This window comes from Dama dama, chromosome 16 (assembly GCF_033118175.1).
Source record: "Dama dama isolate Ldn47 chromosome 16, ASM3311817v1, whole genome shotgun sequence".
Taxonomy (NCBI): Eukaryota; Metazoa; Chordata; class Mammalia; order Artiodactyla; family Cervidae; genus Dama; species Dama dama.
The window spans coordinates 2,718,678-2,737,845 of NC_083696.1; the positions used below are offsets into that span (position 1 = coordinate 2,718,678).

Consider the following 19,168-nt stretch of genomic DNA (forward strand, 5'->3'; position numbering starts at 1 on the left):
AAATTGAATGATTACATAGGTCTTGGATTTCATTAAATACAAATTCCATTTTGCAATTTTCATTTTTTAATAAGCCATATATTTTGCTCCTGGGTAGTCTCTGGACTTAAACTGAGACAATTTGGTTTCTTTGTCCATGAGAGGTTCAAACAACATTATCTCTGGGCCAGCTCCATCTAGAATTTTCAGTTTGATTCAGCAAACTTACAGTACTAGGGTTGAGATCATTTGCTGCAAATAGAAGTGCCTGGTTTTCTTGATTACCTTAGCACTGCCTTCTCTTTCATAAAGCTCACACAATCTGACATGTGAACCTATATCTTCCTAAATTTTCCTGTGATATCATCATCAGTCACCCTCTGGCTTAGAAGTTTTCAGTCTTCCTGTTGTCTACCAAACCGAACCCGCTCTCTTAAGACCTGACTTTCTGAACTCCATACTTACTTTCCACCACAAAGAATCAACTTTTTATTTCCCATGTGTTCAGTGCCCTATGTGTTCTCCGGACGCGTGGAGCCTTTGCTCTGCCCTACCACTAACTGCACGTACGACTCTGTCATATGAATTGGTGTTCTTTGGACATGTCTCTTATATTGCCGCTCTCCGCGGAAAGTGAGCATAATAAGAAAAAGTGTCAGTCGGTGGTGCAAGATCAGATTGGGTGACGGACATAAATTCGCTGGACAATTTCTGTATACCTCCTGGAAGTAAACTTCGGTCCCGGGGCCACAAGACTAAAGGGCCCTGCGCATGCTCCGGTTCCCTCTACGCGCCTCTGCCCACCCACTTCCGCTTCACGGCGGGGCCGGAAGTACAGCCGCGTCCGCTGGGCGCCGCGGGTGGAGGGACGCGCGGAGATGACGCAGGCAGCACCGGAAGCCGCTCCCCTGAGAGGCTGCGGACCCAGAGCGGCGGCCGCCGGTCCAGGTCTGTATTCTAGGCGGGGCCGGGTCGCGGAGGGGGCTGTTTGGGGCCCGCGCCTCTGCTGACCCGTCGCGCCTCGGGCTGTTTGCCTTTCTCTCCCTGCAGGCGCCATGGCTGCGGAGCGGACCTGGCCGCTGCGAGGCTCTGGCGGCCCGAGCGCGCCTAGTTGGTGTGAGCCCGGCGCGAGGTCCCGGGCCCTGGGGCGCTCGCTCAGGTCAGTGCCGCGCGGAACACGGCTCCGGGAGTAGGGGACCTGGGAGCGGCGGACGGGTTGAAGGGATCTGGAGTTGATTTAGAAATGGGAGAACTGAGTGACTGCCTCCTGGAGCCTCGGTTTCCTTAGCTGCGAAATGAGTTAACCGTGATGTCCCAGGGCTGTTAATGAGTTTAAAGGATGAAGCAGTGTGGAGAGGTGGTTTATGAAGTACAAAGCGCTGTACTAATGTGCAGGACTGCGCCATAATTGTGGGTATGCCATGGAAACAGGTGTGTATGTGGAGTGCTGCTTGCAATAAAGATAGCAGGGTTAATGCTAAACAATGGTGGTAGCCAGCATTTTTTGTAGGCTTCCACTGTGCGGATACTGTGCTAAACGTTTTATGTGCATTATCCCGTTTATTCTTTGTAAAAAACGCTTGTAGATCATGCTGTTAGTGGTTACCTTTTACCAGTGAGGAAGTTGGGCTTGAGATAGGTGAAGTGATTTGCCCAGGGTTACCCAGCAACAAGTCGGGTTGCAAAGCCCTGTTTGTATTCTTTCAAAGCTTTTAAAAATTCATCTTAAAACCGAAGGCGGATATAAACAGGTCAGATATTCATACCGTTTTAAATTCATAAAGGGACCTTTCACTCCTATTCCTCAACCCTCCAGTATTCTCTGGAAACAATCAGTATTAACCAGCTTCTTGAGTATTCAAAAGATATTTTATGTATATGTAAGTTTATTTAGATAAGCTCAGAGCCTCTGTTCTCTTTAACCCTGGTTATGCTTGATAAGAAAAGAGAGGGAAGATGAAACCTCCCTCCCAAAGATAGCAAATGTCTTGTTTTCTGTCTTGATTAGGCCAGGTCCTGAGAGAGGAGAGGTAAACGGCATTCATCATGTTTAGTCAAGAATATTCTGTCTTTAGTAAGACTGGGAAGTATAAGCTTTGTTTTGCTTTTTTGAGAAGGGTGGGGTCTGGGCAAGATGTTGTGCCCGCTCCTTCTTGTGAGACCCAGGGAAAGTCACTCCACTTTGGGGACCATAAATTTCTTCATTTTTTAAGGGCAGTTCTCATACCTTCCACAAGGTCGTGAAAATCACGTGAGGTAACATCTATGAGTAGTACTCTAGTGTTTCCAAACCAGTACAAAGATGAGAGTTACCTGAGGGAACGTAGGGAGTTAATAGCAGAACCAGAGACCAAGCCCAGGCCTCCCATCTCCCAGTTTAGGAATCTTTTCACATCTGTCTGTTTCAGAGCTTTGTGATTGTTAGTACTGAGGGCGGAAGGGCAAGTTTTATGTTGAGTCTGAAGTTGGGGTTGGAGGGAAGAATGAGACACCGGGCTGGAGTGTGGAGAGGGTGGAAAGAGAGTGCCTCTCCTGGGAAATCAGCCTCCTGTCAGTAACTGCCCTTAATTACAAAATTAAGTTCCCAGTAAGTTTGAGCAGTTGAGGTTTTTCTTTTTTTTCCTGTATATTTTAATCCATTTTAAGAGAAATGGGAGTGGGGGCGTGGAACGAACGAAAAAGAGAAACTGGTGATATCCTAGGGTTGAAAGGGATGTTACTGGAGCTTTCCTGCCAGGTACTCATAGTAATAAAACTAACAAAAAGTGCCGTTTGAGTTACCCTGCTGGGCTGCGTTCTGAGCGTGTCCCTACTGTTGGTGCCTCTCACAGCCCTCGAGGTGAGCTTGCTTCCATTTTACAGATGACAGAACTGAAGTTCAGAAGTTAGTTGAGTATGTCCATGATCACATAGGAAGTGGCTGAATCTGTGGTAGATTTGATTGACTTCAAAACATTTTCCTTTACCTCAATCCGCCTCTCTAGCTAGCTGTCCTTGACCATTCCCAGTGATGGGAAGCTCACCACCCTGGAGGCAGCTGTTCCCATTATTGGAAAGCTCTGATGTTTTAAAAGCTCCTCCTTCAGCTGAATTGAAATCTCACTTCCTGAAGTATTCCCTGTGGGGCCTTGTGCTGCCAGTACATGGTATTTCTAGAGGCTCTCTAAGACTTCAGTTTAGACCTATGACCTTAAGAAAGTTCTCTCCAGAGTCAGTTCATTTTTTACAGAAACAAAAGCTGATTTTTTTTTTAATAGTGCATTCTGCAAAGCTAATGGGTCCTACTTTATTTTAAAAAGATGCCTTTTTCATGATAGTGAGAGGTGAAGAACTGGATAAGACCTTCCCGTAAAGGGTTCAGTAGCTTAAAGGGCAGTCTTTAAGAATTGGAAGAACAATTCTTGTTAGGAGAATGTGTAAATCTCAGAAATGCCTAGGTTTTTAAAGGTGCTCAATGGCAAACTCATCCCATAATCTCTGTGATGTCTTGGGTTCATTGATTGGGTGTGCTGTATGATGTCTCTTAGTTGTTTGGTAACGATACTGTTTTCATGGGTATTATAAGTAACAGTTCACTGTACACAAATGTCAGTATTCCTAAGATGCGTATGTGGCACACTTCGTGTGTGTGGCCTGGCCGATGCGATAGAAGAAGCCCCTCGCCCCACTTCTTCATGATAAAAAATGATTCCTGGGCACATGTTTTGGTTATATTTTTAATTGGCCAGGATTAATTAGCTATTGGCGACATTCTATGAATGTCTACAGAAACTTTTTTCTTGTCTTGCTGTGAATGATTTTTTTTAAGTAGAACTTTTCCAGAAATATTACAGATAAAAAGGTGGTTAGGATTCAGAAAAAGGAGGCTTGTTAATCTTGTTGGTGGCTTTTTTTTTTTTTTTTTTTTGCTGTGCCAAGCAACCTGTGGGACCTTAGTTCCCCGACCAGGGATCAAACCCAGGCCCTCTGGCAGTGAACGTGCAGAGTCCTAACCACTGGGCAACCAAGAAATTCCCAGGACACTTGTTATCTTGTGTCAAGTTCATACAACTTGCCGTGAACTCATTAGTTTTTGGCAGCCAAGTAAATCCTTAAATTAATAAATCCTATCTAGCCCAAACCATGAGACTTAAAGTCCATTCACTATTTGAGAACATTAGACACATTAATCACCAGATGATGTGATTAGAAGTGGTTTGTTTGCTTTAACTGCTTTTTGTCTGATAACAAATGTTCCTGTCAAATTTGATATTGGGAAATTAATGAAAATGATCTTTACATACCTTAATATTAATGAAGTTGGACAGTGAGATCTGACTATTTGTGTAAACCATGTAAATGATCATGGCATCTGGTCCCATCACTTCATGGCAAATAGATGTGGAAACAGTGACTTTATTTTCTTGGGCTCCAAAATCACTGCAGATAGTTACTGCAGCCATGAAATTAAAAGACACTTGGTCCTTGGAAGAAAAGCTATGACAAACCTAAACAGTATATTAAAAAGCAGAGATGTTACTTTGCCGACAAAGGTCTGTCTAGTCAAAGCTCTGGTTTTTCCAGTAGTCATGTATGGATGTGAGAGTTTGCCCATAAAGAAAACTGAGCGCTGAAGAATTCATACTTTTGAACTGTGGTTTTGGAGAAGACTCTTGAGAGTCTCTTGGACTGCAGGGAGATCCAGCCAGTCAATCCTAAAGGACCTCAGTCCTGAATGTTCATTGGAAGGACTGATGCTGAAGCTGAAGCTCCAGTCCTTTGGCCACCTGAAGTGAAGAACTGACTCATTGGAAAAGACCCTGATGCTGGGAAAGATGAAAGGCAGGAGGAGAAGGGGACGACAGAGGATGAGACGGTTGGATGGCTTCATCAACTCAATGGACATGAGATTGAGCAAGCTCCGGGAGTTGGTGATGGACAGGGACGCCTGGTGTGCTTCTGTCCATGGGGTTGCAAAGAGTCGGACACAACTAAGCGACCGAACTGAACTGATAAGTGATTTATTTTCGTCTTTCACTTTAATTTGGACATTAGGTTTTTAAATTAGTATGACAATATGATGGGAAACTGGTCAGATTACAAGGAAAGTTTTTTTTTTTTTATCATTGAAATGTTTCAATACATGAAAATCTAATTTAAAAAGAAACCCCATGTACCTATTGCCCAGCACTAATATCTATCAACATGGCTGATCTTGGAACAGGTGGTTTTCACAGATTTGCTTTACTTTTTCTTCTCTTCCCATTAGTTTAGTCCCCATTAAGAGTGGGTAGACACCTTGACATAGTATGGATTGATGGATACTTGTATTTTGGTTGGGGGGGGGGGGGGGAGGTTCCAATTAACCTTAAAGGGGAAGATGGTATAATCAGATGGACTCAGTGCTTCCAGATCTTATCACCAGGTTGTGATTCTCCTGATGGTAACTGGCTTCAGAGAGAGAGAGACAGCTTGGTGTGTCTGGAAGAGTCCTGATCCTGAGAGCACTGGCTTTCAGCCTGTTCTGTTGCTATTTTATAGCCCTGTTGGCTGTAGGCAAATCACTTACCTTCTCTGACCTGCAACTTCCTCATGTGCAAAGTGAAGGAGATGGTACCTTTCTTGGTGCGCCTTGTAAGCATCACGATGACTGATTTGTCTTATTTGTGCACACCTCCAGGACCCTTATGGCTCTTGGAGACACATGAGGTTAAGAGTTGTCTCCAGCTCATATTAACCTTATTAAAACAGACCGTGTAAGGCCAGATAAGGCTTTTGGAAGTTCATGTTCTAACAGGCAGTGCCGTAAAGGAAGTGGAAGAACCAGAACACCTGAGCCAGATAACTTACTGTATCTGGTTATTTTTCTTCCCCAAACCTTTTTGCCTAAACATCTATTGCAAAAGCCAGTAGTCAGTTCTGTGATTCCTACAACAGGTCAGGTTATACATAGCCTGATAACTGATGTCTCAAGTTACTGCTCTAGAGACTTACTTTTTGGGTGTCACATCCTTGTGCTTATTTTTGTGATTTTCGTGCCCAAGTAGAGTGTATTTAAGAAAATGGTATCATGATGATTTTGATGGGGGTTCTATTATACAGAATACACTGTTTCATAAAGAATGAATACTTTGTAAATCTTTTACTGTGAAGATGCATGTAGCATGTGATAGACTTCAGAAGGAGCAAGTCACACACACCAAAATTAGTTTCACTGAGTTATGTTTTGGAGGTCATGATTTGTTAAAGTATGTTTTCTCAAATGTGTTTTCTTTTGTGTGCATGGAAATTATTTCAGATAAATACAATGTATTAACTGTAAAGTTGTAATGTAACTAAGCTCTAAAGTTGTAACAGTTTTTTGCACTAATTTTTAATACTTCATTTGTTAGCAGTCTTGCTTGAATGGTCTTTTTGAGCAGAACTAATACAATATTTTGATGTGCCACAGGTAAATTTTTCCATAACCTTATGGAGAGAAAGGACTTTGAGACATGGCTTGATAACATTTCTGTTACATTTCTTTCTCTGACGGACTTGCAGAAAAATGAAACTCTGGATCACCTGATTAGTCTGAGTGGGGCAGTCCAGCTCAGACACCTCTCCAATAACCTGGAGACTCTGCTCAAGCGGGACTTCCTCAAACTCCTTCCCCTGGAGCTCAGTTTTTATTTGTTAAAATGGCTCGACCCTCAGACTTTACTCACGTGCTGCCTCGTCTCTAAACAGTGGAATAAGGTGATAAGTGCCTGTACAGAGGTGTGGCAGACCGCCTGTAAAAATTTGGGCTGGCAGATAGATGATTCTGTTCAGGACGCTTTGCACTGGAAGAAGGTTTATTTGAAGGCTATTTTGAGAATGAAGCAACTGGAGGACCATGAAGCCTTTGAGACCTCATCTTTAATTGGACACAGTGCCAGAGTGTATGCACTTTACTACAAAGATGGACTTCTGTGTACAGGTAAGACAGCCTGGACCTTTTTTTTTTTTTTTTTTTTAAACGTTTCGTAGGAGTGTAATCTTACAGACAGAACAAAATACTCCTCAGGCTTCATAACGGCAGTTGTTAATTATTTGAGATATCTATGATGGCATTATCCCTCCATCCCTGACTGGTTCCTCCTTTCCACACCACCACCCCTTTATCTTTTTTCACTCTGAGAAGACAATTATTTTTATAAAATTTTATGAGAAGAAAGCTCCAGATATTCTTATAAATGTGAGATGAGTCTGAAAGCTCTATGTTTTTCTATACTTTTCTTCCATAAACAGTCCTTCATGTTGGTTAATTTTTTTTTTTTTTGTATCAGCACTGATTTTGGGGGAAAAACAGAAAAGTTGCTGTCTATTCCTAGCAAATAATTCATTTTGAAAGGATTATGAAACCTCTCTGTTTGTTTCCTTGTATTTAAAATATGCAAAGGGAACTGTTTCTCTTTCTCTAAGATCCTGTGGTTCTTAGAAGAATTTAGAAGAGTTTGGGCATGGGAATGAAAATAGTTGGATATTTTAAAACTCAGCAAGCAGGGCTTCCCTGGTTGCTCAGTGGCAAAGCATTCGCCTGCCAATGCAGGAGATGTGGGTTTGATCTCTTGAGTCAAGAAGATCCCCTGGAGAAGGAAATGGCAACCCACCTCAGCGTTCTTGCCTGGGAAATCCCATGAACAGAGGAGATTGGCAGGCTATAGTCCGTTGGATCATGAAAAAGTCAGACATGACTTAGCGACTAAACAACAACAATAACAGCAAGTAAAGTAACTTTTTATTATAAATGTAATGATTAAAGTTAGAATTATGTGCATCTTCCAATTATAATGGGCATGTGTTTCTACATATGATTATATAGTTAGTGCCCATGTTTCAGGCAGTACATGTTGATAGGTGTTGTGTATAATGACTAAGCAAAGTTTAGAATGGCTTGAGGTTCTAGATCATCTTATCAGTGATCATAATGCTATTTGCTCCCATCATGTATAATATACAGTATTGGGCTTCCCAGGTGGTGCAGTGTTAAAGAAGCTGCCTGCCACTGCAGGAGACACAAGTTTGATCCCTGGGTCAGGAAGATTCCCTGGAGTAGGAAGTGGCAACCCACTCCAGTATTCTTGCCTGGAAATTTCCATGGACAGAGGAGCCTGACAGGCTGCCATCTGTGGAATCACAAGGAGTCAGAAGCGACTTAGCAACTGAGCACATTGCCGCCGCTCGGGGACATCCTGTGCTTCTTCCTCAGGATGATTTCTGACACACACTCGAGTGTTAACCTGAACTATGTGGTTGTCATACACTGTTTCTTTGTGTAAATAGATCATCATCATTTAGCCATTTCCATACTAGTGCATATTCAGGTTGTTTCTGTTTTTATGGATATTTTTGTCTGCATTGTTTTTTCCCTTTGTATTATTCATTTGAGGCAGACGCCTCAGAGCAGAATCACCAGATCCAGAAGTATGAATGAATTTATAGCGCCTCTTAGTGTCCTTTCCAGATGTATTGAATTGGTGCTATGCCCACAGCGAAGTCTAAGGTGAACCTGCTTCTCCCTCAGAGTCCTGCCATACTCAGTTTAATATTTTTAATGGTGAAGAGAGGTATGATTTCTCAAGACTGTCTTAAAGTTGAATTTCTTTATTCATTGAGGTTGTCCATTTTCTTAATGTGGTGACATTCTCTGAAATGCTCAACACTTTGTCAGTTTTATAAAATAAACATTTAAGGTATTTCATGGTTTTGTTTGTCATCCTGAGATTACTCCATGCTCATATTATTTTCCCTGTCCTATTAAAAGCCTGGTTATTGTAACAACATCATCTGTTCTTCTATACCTTGATCTACTTTCCCACCTGTGGTGATGACTTTTCAATATTCTTTTTGCCTCATAATCACTGGCAGGTTTTTGGTTTTTTTAAGATTAAGATGCCACATTGCCTTTGAACTTGGCACTTATTCACACTTGGGTCAATACTGGCAGCTGTCTCATTTTCAGAACTAGCTCCAGCTTTTTTTTTTTTTTTAATGTCTTGTTAAACTTTGCTTTTGAAATGCAATAAAACCTCAGTTACTTGGCACAGAAGTGAATGGAATACATTCACTGAATTCCCTAATTACCTGGGCAGTTAATATCTACAAATGACTGTGGACACAACCCTGCATTTTAAGATTATTCTCCAGGTGAGTCTATATGCTATCTTATTTTTAGTATGATTAAATTCACTGACTTTGATTATGGAAAATTGTGCTGTTGAAAATGATTCAAAGCATTTATTTAAAGCAGCATTCTTGGGACTGTTACTAGCAAGAAATATTTGTTAATAGAATTAAACATGTGTTTGTATCACCTCGTCACTTAAGAGCTTGTCTTTTCACTGTTGTTGAATTGGGAAATTCTGAATTTGGCAATAAACTTAGCGACTCTCAGATTAGCCCTTAAGCAAGCAGTGAAACAGTTTTACCAAAAGGGTTAATAATGCTAAAAATTAGCGTGGTATAGATTGTATGATTGTATGAGATTGTATGTGTGTGTTCAGAATTTCAGAAATTCTGCTCGTTTCTGAAATGGTGAGAGAGGAACCTGCTGTGTTTGGTGCTGTTCAGTAGATATTTATTTATAAAATATGCCGACTGCGTGACAGGCAGCGTGAGCACGCGTAGCTGATTCAGAATTGTTCTTTCCTCAGAGAATGTACACACTGTGATCAGGAAGATAGCCTGACTGAGGCTCACTGCGGGCCTTCGAGCCTGACCTCGGCTCTAGTTCCGTGTGAGCTGTGGCTGATGAGAAAACACCGCCATGGGGAGTTGCTGCTCTCCTGTAGGAGACATTTCCCGTGTGCAGTTCAGGCTCAGAATTGTCAGATCTGACTTTCCAGGAGAAGCCCCAAGTCTAGGTTTTTGTGAAATAGCCTCACTTTTTAAAAAGTATTCATTTTCTAAGTATTATTCAAATTTTAAAAATATTGTGGTTGGGTCATATTCAACCTATAAATGGCTATATTGTGATCTCTGACTTACAGGCAGGCAAACAAGAAAAACGAGCTATAAAGGAGGTATGATCAGATGATGTATTTAACTAGTTTGTTGTGGTGACTATGTCACAGCATATACAGATGTCAAATCATTGCATTATACACCTGGAATTAATACAATGTTGTCTGTCAGCTAGATCTTAATTAAAAGAGAGACCAACCAAAAAAATGATGTAGTTGAATTGTATGAGGAATATGTGGTTGTTCAAAAGAAAGGAATGGTTTCTTCTTTTGAGAAAGTGGAGCAGTGTTTATGTTGGGTCTTGAAGAATGCATGCGTTTTGGGGATTTGAGATACACAGTCAGGGTTTCCCAACAGGAAGAGAGCGTTCTAAAGACATGGAAAGGTGCGAGCGTGGGGGAGGAAATGCCGACATCGTAGAACATGAATGGGGGCTCTCAGACTCTTGGAGTATAATCTGAGGAATTAGGTTTGGGCCGGAACGCCATGAACATGGATTTGGGCCATTTTCTATGAACTCTGAGTGATTTTTGAGCAGAAAGAGAGTCCGGTTCAGGGCCTACCACTTCAAAGAAACTACTGTTTCTTGTTTCTGTCAGACTTGGGTCCTCTTTTTACAAGATTTTACAATATCCTCCTATCATGAATTAAAAGTCATGGAAGCAACTTGTCTATACATACACATTTTAAAAATCGATAGCCAAAGTCTGACCCAGAGGAGAAATAAGAGAACTGTAATTTAAAGTAACAGTGAACACATGCCCAGCCGTGGCTGTTGTGGAAGGTGGTGATCAGGTGTCTGCACCTGTATGTACTGTCGTGAGCTTGGCCCCTGTGGATACAGAAGGTTGTACTTGCGCCACAGATGCCATCCACGACTTGATCTTTTCAAGTGATGAAAAGCCCTTAGCAGAGTCCCCAGGAAAGGACATCTTTCCTCAGTTTATCTGATAGTTACACTCATAGAAAATTAAGCACACAGTTAACCTGCTAATACGCTTTGTAAAACAGCAAAAATTAGGCTCAGGTAACTAAGAATAAGCTTTACACTTAGGAGTATCTGGCAGGACCTTCAGGAATGTCATGCAGAATACAAGGTGATTCTCTTTGTGTGCTGCAGACAATACAGTATGTCCAGCATTCCTGGTCTCTGCCGAGCAGAGGCCAGTAACGTCCTCTCACTGTGACAGGGAAGCCACCCTACCATTTCTAAAGTGTTCCCCCAGAAGATATTAATTCTTTTGATACCTTTTAACAGACAGATCTCGAGCTTCCAAATTAAATTACTAGTCCGTTGCAGTTTAGATGAGTTTAAATAGGTCTAGATACAGGATACTAAGGGTAGAGATTTCTGAAAGTAGCAGTTGAATGGAAGAGTAGCTATTGAAATAGAAATGACAGGATTTGGCAGTGAATTGGGAGTGTGGCAAGGAATAGGGATATTTCAAAAATGACTGCAGTCTTCTAGCTGCATGTACAAATGCGAAGATAGTACTAGTAAAAGAGTAGAAACTGAGAATAAATTCAAGAGGATAGATGGAGTTCAGTGTGGGATGAACTGAATCTCATTGGATGTGTAAGTGGAGAGTCCCATAATATTTGGAAATGCAGGGTAAGAGCTTTCAAGAGTGCTCAGGGCTGCAGAGAATGGTTTAGGAGTTAGTCACATCATAGCTGTGGCTGCAAGTGAAATTTTAAAAGGAGATGGAGAGGAAAAAGAATGCATAGAGTGTAGGGTGGATCCTTTTGAGTGTGTACTCAGAGAATGGGGAGAGGTAAAGAGACAGAGGGTAATAAACAGTTTTGAAAAGGAGAATGAAAGTTGCCTGTCTTAAAGGGGCAGTAGTAAATGTTTATTCAGTTGGTTAACAGAGTCAAATGACTCAGATGGTTTGAGAGCTGAGATCTGATTCTACCAGTTAAATATTTAAACTTAGCTTGATAAGATAGCTTACTCTATTTGTGTTACAGCTCATTTTTCTGCTTACCTTTTTTTATATCAAAGATTATTTTCATCCTGTTTTCTGAATTGAGAGGGCTTTTTTCCCCCTTTCATGTAATGAAAAATAGTCTACGTTTATTTAGTTCACTTTCCTCTCTACACAGTATCATTGGTGACCTCTTTGAAAACATGCTGGGCTCGTCAGCACAGCAAATGAGAGTCTATGAAGAACGTTGACACAAGCAGAAGGGGAGAGGATAATGGCTCCTAAAGGCTTAGCATCTGAAGTTAGGCTTCTGCCTTGTCAAACGGAGTGCAGCCCAACCTGATCATTTTCTGATGTTTATTATGGTGTAAAATTGAATGGCCTCATGTTTTCCTATATAACGTTAGATAATCTCCTTCCCCCCCCCTTTTTTTAAACAAACTGTGGGAAAATAGATTTACCATTTTAACCATTTTAAATGCACAGTTCAGTGCCATCAAGTGCATTCATGTTGCACAGACATCACCACCGTCTGTCTCCAGAACTTCTTGCATCTTCTCAAACTGAAACAGTATTCGTTAATCACTGACACCCTGTCCCCTCCTCCCACAGCCCCAGGCAACCATCGCACTGCTTTCTCTTAAGTGTGAGCACTCTGGGTGCCTCACGGGTGGGCTCTGAGCAGTATTTGTTCTTTTGTGACTGACTTAAGGTCACTTAGCGAATGGTCTCCATGGTTCGCCCATGTTGTTGCCTAGGTCAGAATTTCCTTCCTTTTTGAGGCTGGAGAGTAATCCTTTGACGTATAGGCCACGTTTTGTGTATCCTCCCGCCTAGTTTATGAGTGGCCTTCCTGCTTCCAGCTTTGCTCCCCTTCAAATCTTTTCCTGTGATGCTGCCACAGAGGTCTTTCAGAAATGCAGATGAGGTCATAGTTAAACATCCTCGCCACCCAGTTTGCCATCCTGACCTTTCCCACTACTTCCCAGTCCTACCGAACTGTTGCCAGCGTCCCTGTTTGAGGCAGTGCATTTGACAAGCATTGTCAATATTTCCTAGATAGTTTTCATTGATAGAATGGGTTCAAGGAGTTCTTTATGAATCGACCCTAATGCGTGTTCACATATTTAATAGGTAATTAAATAGTTGTATTCCAGGGATTGGTAAACCACAGACCACAGGGGCCAGATCCAGCAGAGTGGAGTAATTGCCCCAGAGACTGTGTGGCTCCAGAAGACTAATATATTTACTGTCCAGTCTTTTGCAGAAAAAGTTTGGCTGAGCTCTGGCACATACTGTTTATATTTTATTTTTTTGATTGGGGGAGAGGGTGCTGATCACTGTATTCATCCTTTAGATTTCAACTTAATATTGAAAAATTTTTTTAAATTTTGTATTTATTTTTGGTGGTGCCATGTGGCACGCGAGGTCTTAGTTCCGTGAGCAGTGATTGAACCTGTGCCACTGGCGTTGGGAGCTCGGAGTCTTAACGACTGGACCACCAGGGAAGTCCCAAGTTTGGGTATTCTTTAAGCCATGAAATTCCTTCTTCAGACAGTCCTACACCAAGGCCTGGCTTCACAGCACACCGGAGTGTATGGTGTGGGGCCAGGCGTGCCTTCTCCTAAGGCGTGTTTGTGGAACACCTTGATGTTGAGGAGCACAGCCGTAAACTCAGCGGAACTCCATCTGGGGTGCTTTCTCCTTCATCCCCTCTTCGTATCTGCTGTGGGCTCTTGTGCTGCCCACCACTTTACTGAGTTGTCACTGCTTGTTTGGTCTTCCTGTCTTCCTTGGAAGACCAGGCGCCACAAGAGCAGGATCCCTGCCTGACACAGAAGTTCTCCAAATATGGGTTGAATGAATGAAGGCGACCCTGTGAAACACTGGCAGTAAATCAGAACCAAGCTCAGTTAGGACCAAACATAATTTCTTTTCCTGCTTTAGCTTCCTAGAAATAGAGCCACAAAATGCTGACTCTGCTAAAACTCTGAGAGGACCTTAAAGGTTGTCTGGACCTGTGCTGTCCACGGTGGTAGCCACTCAGCACCCTTGACTTCTGAGCACCTGAAATACAGCGCCTTCAAACCGAGGTGTGAGATAGGAAGTCCTTGCTGGATTTTGAAGACTTAGAATGTAAACCATTCCATTAATACATTTCTATATTGATTACATTAGCTGATAATGTTTTTTGGCATACTGAGTTAAAAATTAAATTATTTCCCCTTTTTTGTACTTTTTAAAGTAAATATTAGAAAAATTTACATTGCGTACGTGGCTTGTCCTATCTTTCTGTCGGATAGTATTGTTCTTAGATCATTGGTTCTCAATGCATTGCTAATAAATTCACCTGGCAAGTTTTTGTAATTATTGGCTCCTGCCTCGGATGTTCTAAGTTAGAATCTCTGAAGATGAGGCCTAGCATGGATGTCTTGATCAAGCTCTCCAGTTGATTCTGATGCCTCATATGCCATTGAGAACCACCAGCCAAGTCTCACCTTTCATTTTATAGAAAGGAAACTGAATCCCTAATTAGTAAAATAACAACAGAGTCTTCATTTCAGTATGCTCTCATAGGGTTTTCCAGGGGTGAAATTTCTGCTCTGCTCTGTCATAACTGATAGCTATTTTTCCATTGTTTGAAACAGTGGCTCTTGATCAGTCCTTAAAGGTGGAATTGTGTCTGGCTTTATTTAGTCATTTAAGCTTTTTGAAAACTGATCAGTTGGTGCTTTTCCAAGATACCATGTCTTTATTACAGGAATTACATTTATGTATCTTCAAAATGACTTTGTCAATTCTTAATATTTTATTAAGGTAAATTGTGAAACATGAATTAATCACTAGGATTTTAAATGCAATTTCCCCAGTGGCTCAGTGGTAAAGAATCTGTCTGCAATGCAGGAGACACGGGTTCGATCCCTGGGTCTGGAAGGTCCCCCGGAGGAGGAAATGGCAACCCACTCCAGTATTCTTGCCTGGGAAATGCCATGGACAGAGGAGCCTGGTGGGCTACAGTCTATGGGGCCACAAAGAGTCAGACGTGACTTGGTTACTAAACAGTAATGTTGTGAATTGTTACACAATTTTCATCAGAGGCAGAAGTAAAACCTGCCTTTTATCCTGCATAATCTTAAGAGACTTTCCAAGCCCTTTGCTGAATTGTTGTAAATGTCTGAGAATAGTTTATGTCTTATTTTCTTTGAAGTTCCTTCACACATTTCAGGATGGCTCAAGAAATTAGCAGTTAGCCTTTGTAGAAGTTAACCAGTGATCGGGGCTTGTCTTTGACTTGCCTTAGAGTGGAACATGTTCCAGCCTACAGCTTTACTATTTCAGCGTTCTTTGTTTGTTCAGTTGTTGGATAATGGACAGGCAGGCAAGTGTACACATGCAGTGATAGGTAATACCCATCATTTTAAGCTTAAGTCAGAGAGCTCATGATAGCCAGAGATTTAGGGAAATTTACAAGTGGAAGCACCAAGGGATGCTCCAGTCTAACACGGCTCTGTAACCTGGAGCGTTTAGGGAAAAGGACTAAACCAAGGCTTGGAGTCAGTCCCAGGGCTGCTAACACTGTTTTGGCGATGCAGAGCAGGCTGTGTTCCTCTCTCTCGCTTTAGTTTCCCCCAGCTGTTAAGTGGGAGTGCTGGAGGAGGTTAAGGTTCTCCTTTAAGGATGCCATCTTTGGGGACTGATTCCACCTCTTTAGAGTGTTTGTCTTCTTACTAACCTCCCTGTTTTTCTCTTGAAGGGTCAGATGACTTGTCTGCAAAACTGTGGGATGTGAGCACAGGGCAGTGTGTTTATGGCATCCAGACGCACACTTGTGCTGCGGTGAAGTTTGATGAGCAGAAGCTTGTGACAGGCTCCTTTGACAACACCGTGGCCTGCTGGGAATGGAGCTCCGGAGCCAGGACCCAGCACTTCCGGGGGCACACGGGGGCGGGTGGGTCACCTCTCTTCACGGCTTTCCCAGTTCCTTTAGCCACGTTGCTTAAAGCCAGGGGCCAAGAATGTGATCCATCTTTTGTTTTGTTTTTTTTTAAATTTAATCTGTCTTTCCCCCTACTTCTTTTCCAGTCAGTACAGTTAATCTCTTTATTCAGGTTATTCTTACTTAACAATTTTACCTCGAATTTTGCTTCTCCTTGGCCCATTTTTTAACTCATAATGACCTCATACCCTTAGGCTAGGAGAGGCAGTTCTTTTCTCCCATTTCATTTATTTCCTGTTTGCACAGTTGGCCTCCTTTGTTTTGATCAAATTCCATACCTCCAAATTGAATAAATGTAAATTTAGTCCACTTTATTTGTAGAATTAGGACTGGAAATCCTTAGGAGTGACTACACAGATTACATGAGATTGGAGCTTGGTTGATGATAATCTCACTGCTGAGGGATAAGATGAAAAGGAGATACCTCAATATTTCCTAATAAGGTTGCAGCAGCCTTAGTTTGTAAAACTGGTCATTTGAACGAAGCCTTTTGATCAGAGTGTCTCCTCTGCTTCATTGTATCCTGGAGCTTTGTGCAGAAATCATGTGAGCTAGTTCCCTTCTCCTCCGCCTCCCCTCCCCACCCCCACCCACATCACCCACTGCATTAGCCTCTGAGAGCCACAGTCTGTGCTCTTGAGCATCACATTTATGAGCGCCTTCCTGGACACCCTAAACAGGCTGAGTTTCTCTGCTATAGGTTTCCTAGTAACCTGTGTGACACCCATCATACAAGTGAGTGTGGTAACTGGTTCCCCCACCCACCTGTCAGCTCTAGAAGGACAGGGATCCCACCTGTCTTACTCACCCTTAGGTCCTGAGGTCTTGCATGGTGTTCAGTAATTCTTTAAAGTAAATTGAGCTGTTTTATGGCCCCCCCCCCAAAAAAAATAAACCCCACCGAATCCGCACCCCCCATTTTGTCATCCTGTACATTCTTCTTCAGTCTGCTGCCACTTGTTTGTAGTCATTAATATTTGAAGATACATGATTTAATATGGAGCTTATGTATCAAACTGAGTGTAACATTCCACAGTGTCAAGGATTGCACCTGTTCCAGCTGATTTTACGCTTGGTCAGCTGTGAGAACCCGGTTCTAAAAAATTTCCTCCTTACTGTTCCCAAGACATTGCTGTGGCTTTTCCTGACTCCATGCCTTTGCTGTTCCTTCTCCCTGCAGTATTCTCTTCTTTTCTTGATAAACTCTACTCATCCTTTAGGGCCCACCTCCAATATCGCCTCCTCCCTGAAGTCCTCCCTGATACCCCTGAGCAGAGTTAGTCTTTCTCCTTGGTGTTTCCCTAGCAAGAGGTAAACATTTACTTTTTTTTTTGGACTTCCTTCTCCACCCCTCACTTAGAGTTCCTTAAAGAAAAGAGCAGTGTCTTCATCTCTGGGTCCCTGGTGTCTGTTTAGAGCTTGACAGGCATTTAAAAACAAGTACTTGTTATACTCAGGCACTGTTTTAGGTGCCAGGGATATAGGCCTGAAGAAAATCAGACAGTTTGAGAGAATGGCTCAGTCTGAACTTAAGATCTTTGCTTTGTTTTTCTCATTATACTGACTTTTCTTGAGAATGAATACTCCTGACATTTTATCTTACTGCAATAAATAGTACAAATCTCAGTAGGTCCACCTATGTTCAGTGTTTCTTCTCAGTCCTGAGAAGAAATGCCAGGATCTCCTACACTTGTTTGCCTCTGACTCTGAAGCTAGAACAAAAGGAAGAGATTGTATATTCCAGGGACTTTCCATCCTTAGGATAATCTATAATAAGAATTTTGAAATGGGTATATTTTTTTAAGCAAAAAATTGCTAGTCGAGAAAGCACCCTTCTTACAGTAGTTCTGGTTAGGAAATTACACACTTGGGCAGCTATGAAGAATAAGTGTTATTGAACTCTGTTATAAAAGGCCCACAGGCAAAGGCATATTTAACTGTGTGTGTGTTGTGTACACTAGTGTTTAGTGTTGACTACAACGACGAACTGGACGTCTTGGTGAGTGGCTCTGCAGACTTCACCGTGAAAGTATGGGCTTTATCTGCTGGGACATGCCTGAACACTCTCACCGGGCACACAGAATGGGTCACCAAGGTAGGAAGACTCACTGATGTTGACATCACTCTTGCCGAGGGTGGGGAAGCTGGGGGCGGGTTGGAGGATGGTACACGCTGACTCATAAGTGGTAGATGAGTCATAAGGTGGAATAGATGCAACCCCGAGCCATCGCGGCATACAGCAGTGACCAGCATGTGAAAGACGCTCAGTAACTTAGTGAACGAATGGCTGTGGACATGGGAAGATGCTCACAGTATATCAGGTGGATAGAGGGAGGGAGTAAAACGGGTTATATCAAAAGCTACGTAGAGTATGGTGATAGTTTCTGGATGTGTTTCTGCACTGAAATATTGAAGGTAATTATTTCTTGTGAAGTTGTGAGTACTTTTTTCCCTTTAGGATAGGCATGTTTCTTTTTAAATCAGAAAAGCAATTTTCATTTTGAAAAAGAAAGCGCTTGCTGGAAGTGGAGCAGAGAGAACTGTGCAGACTCTTTAAAAGGACGTTGTGCTGGTTTCTAGCCACTTTTATTCAACATGTAATTGGAAGTTGTAGCCAGAGCAGAAAAAGAAAAAAAGGCATCCATGTTGGAAAGGAAGAGGTAAAGCCCTCAGTATTTGCAAATGCGTGATATTTTGATGATGCCATAAGAAATCTGTTAGAACTAAAACATGTAAAATTGCAAGATATAAAATCTGTATAAAAATCTGTTGCATTTCTGTACACTGATAAAGAACTGTCAGAAAAAGAAGTAAAAAAAAGTCCCATATACAGTTGCATCAAAAAGAATGAAATAACCTAGGAATAAATTTAATCAGTATATAACAGGAAGACCTGTGTATTGAAAACCGTGAGACATTAGTGAAGGAAATTGAAGTAGACAAATGAATGGAGAGTTGTTTCATGCTCACAGATTTGAACAATCAAATGTCCATACTTTCCAAAGCAACCTATAGATTCAGTGCAGTCTGCATCAAAATTCCAATGGTATGTTTCGAGGAAATAAGACAAATAATCCTAAAATTCGTATGGAACCACACACACAAAAAAAAACCTTGAAAAAGCACAAAGCTGCAGGCATCATGCTTTCAAACTGTGTGACAGAGATACAGTAATTAAAGCAATGTGATGTCAGCAGAACAGATGCTTAGATCAATGGAACAGAATTGAGAGCCCAGAAATAAACCCTTGTGTCTATGGTCAATTCATTTACGACAAAGGAGCCAAGAATATATGGTG

At 41.9% G+C, this 19,168-nt stretch overlaps 1 protein-coding gene across 4 annotated transcripts in view; it reads left to right on the plus strand.

The window, feature by feature from the left end:
• Positions 1 to 850: 850 nt before the first annotated feature.
• FBXW2 (F-box and WD repeat domain containing 2) overlaps positions 851 to 19,168 on the plus strand; it is a 33,124-nt gene continuing 14,806 nt past the window's right edge. The window contains exons 1-5 of one of the 4 annotated variants that reach the window (XM_061163289.1): positions 851 to 927; positions 1,030 to 1,138; positions 6,410 to 6,919; positions 15,628 to 15,822; positions 17,832 to 17,965. In XM_061163289.1, coding sequence (XP_061019272.1) covers positions 6,430 to 6,919; positions 15,628 to 15,822; positions 17,832 to 17,965 — 819 coding nt within the window. In that variant the 5' untranslated portion in view covers positions 851 to 927; positions 1,030 to 1,138; positions 6,410 to 6,429. The other 3 variants (XM_061163290.1, XM_061163288.1, XM_061163291.1) reach the window with 3 other exon arrangements.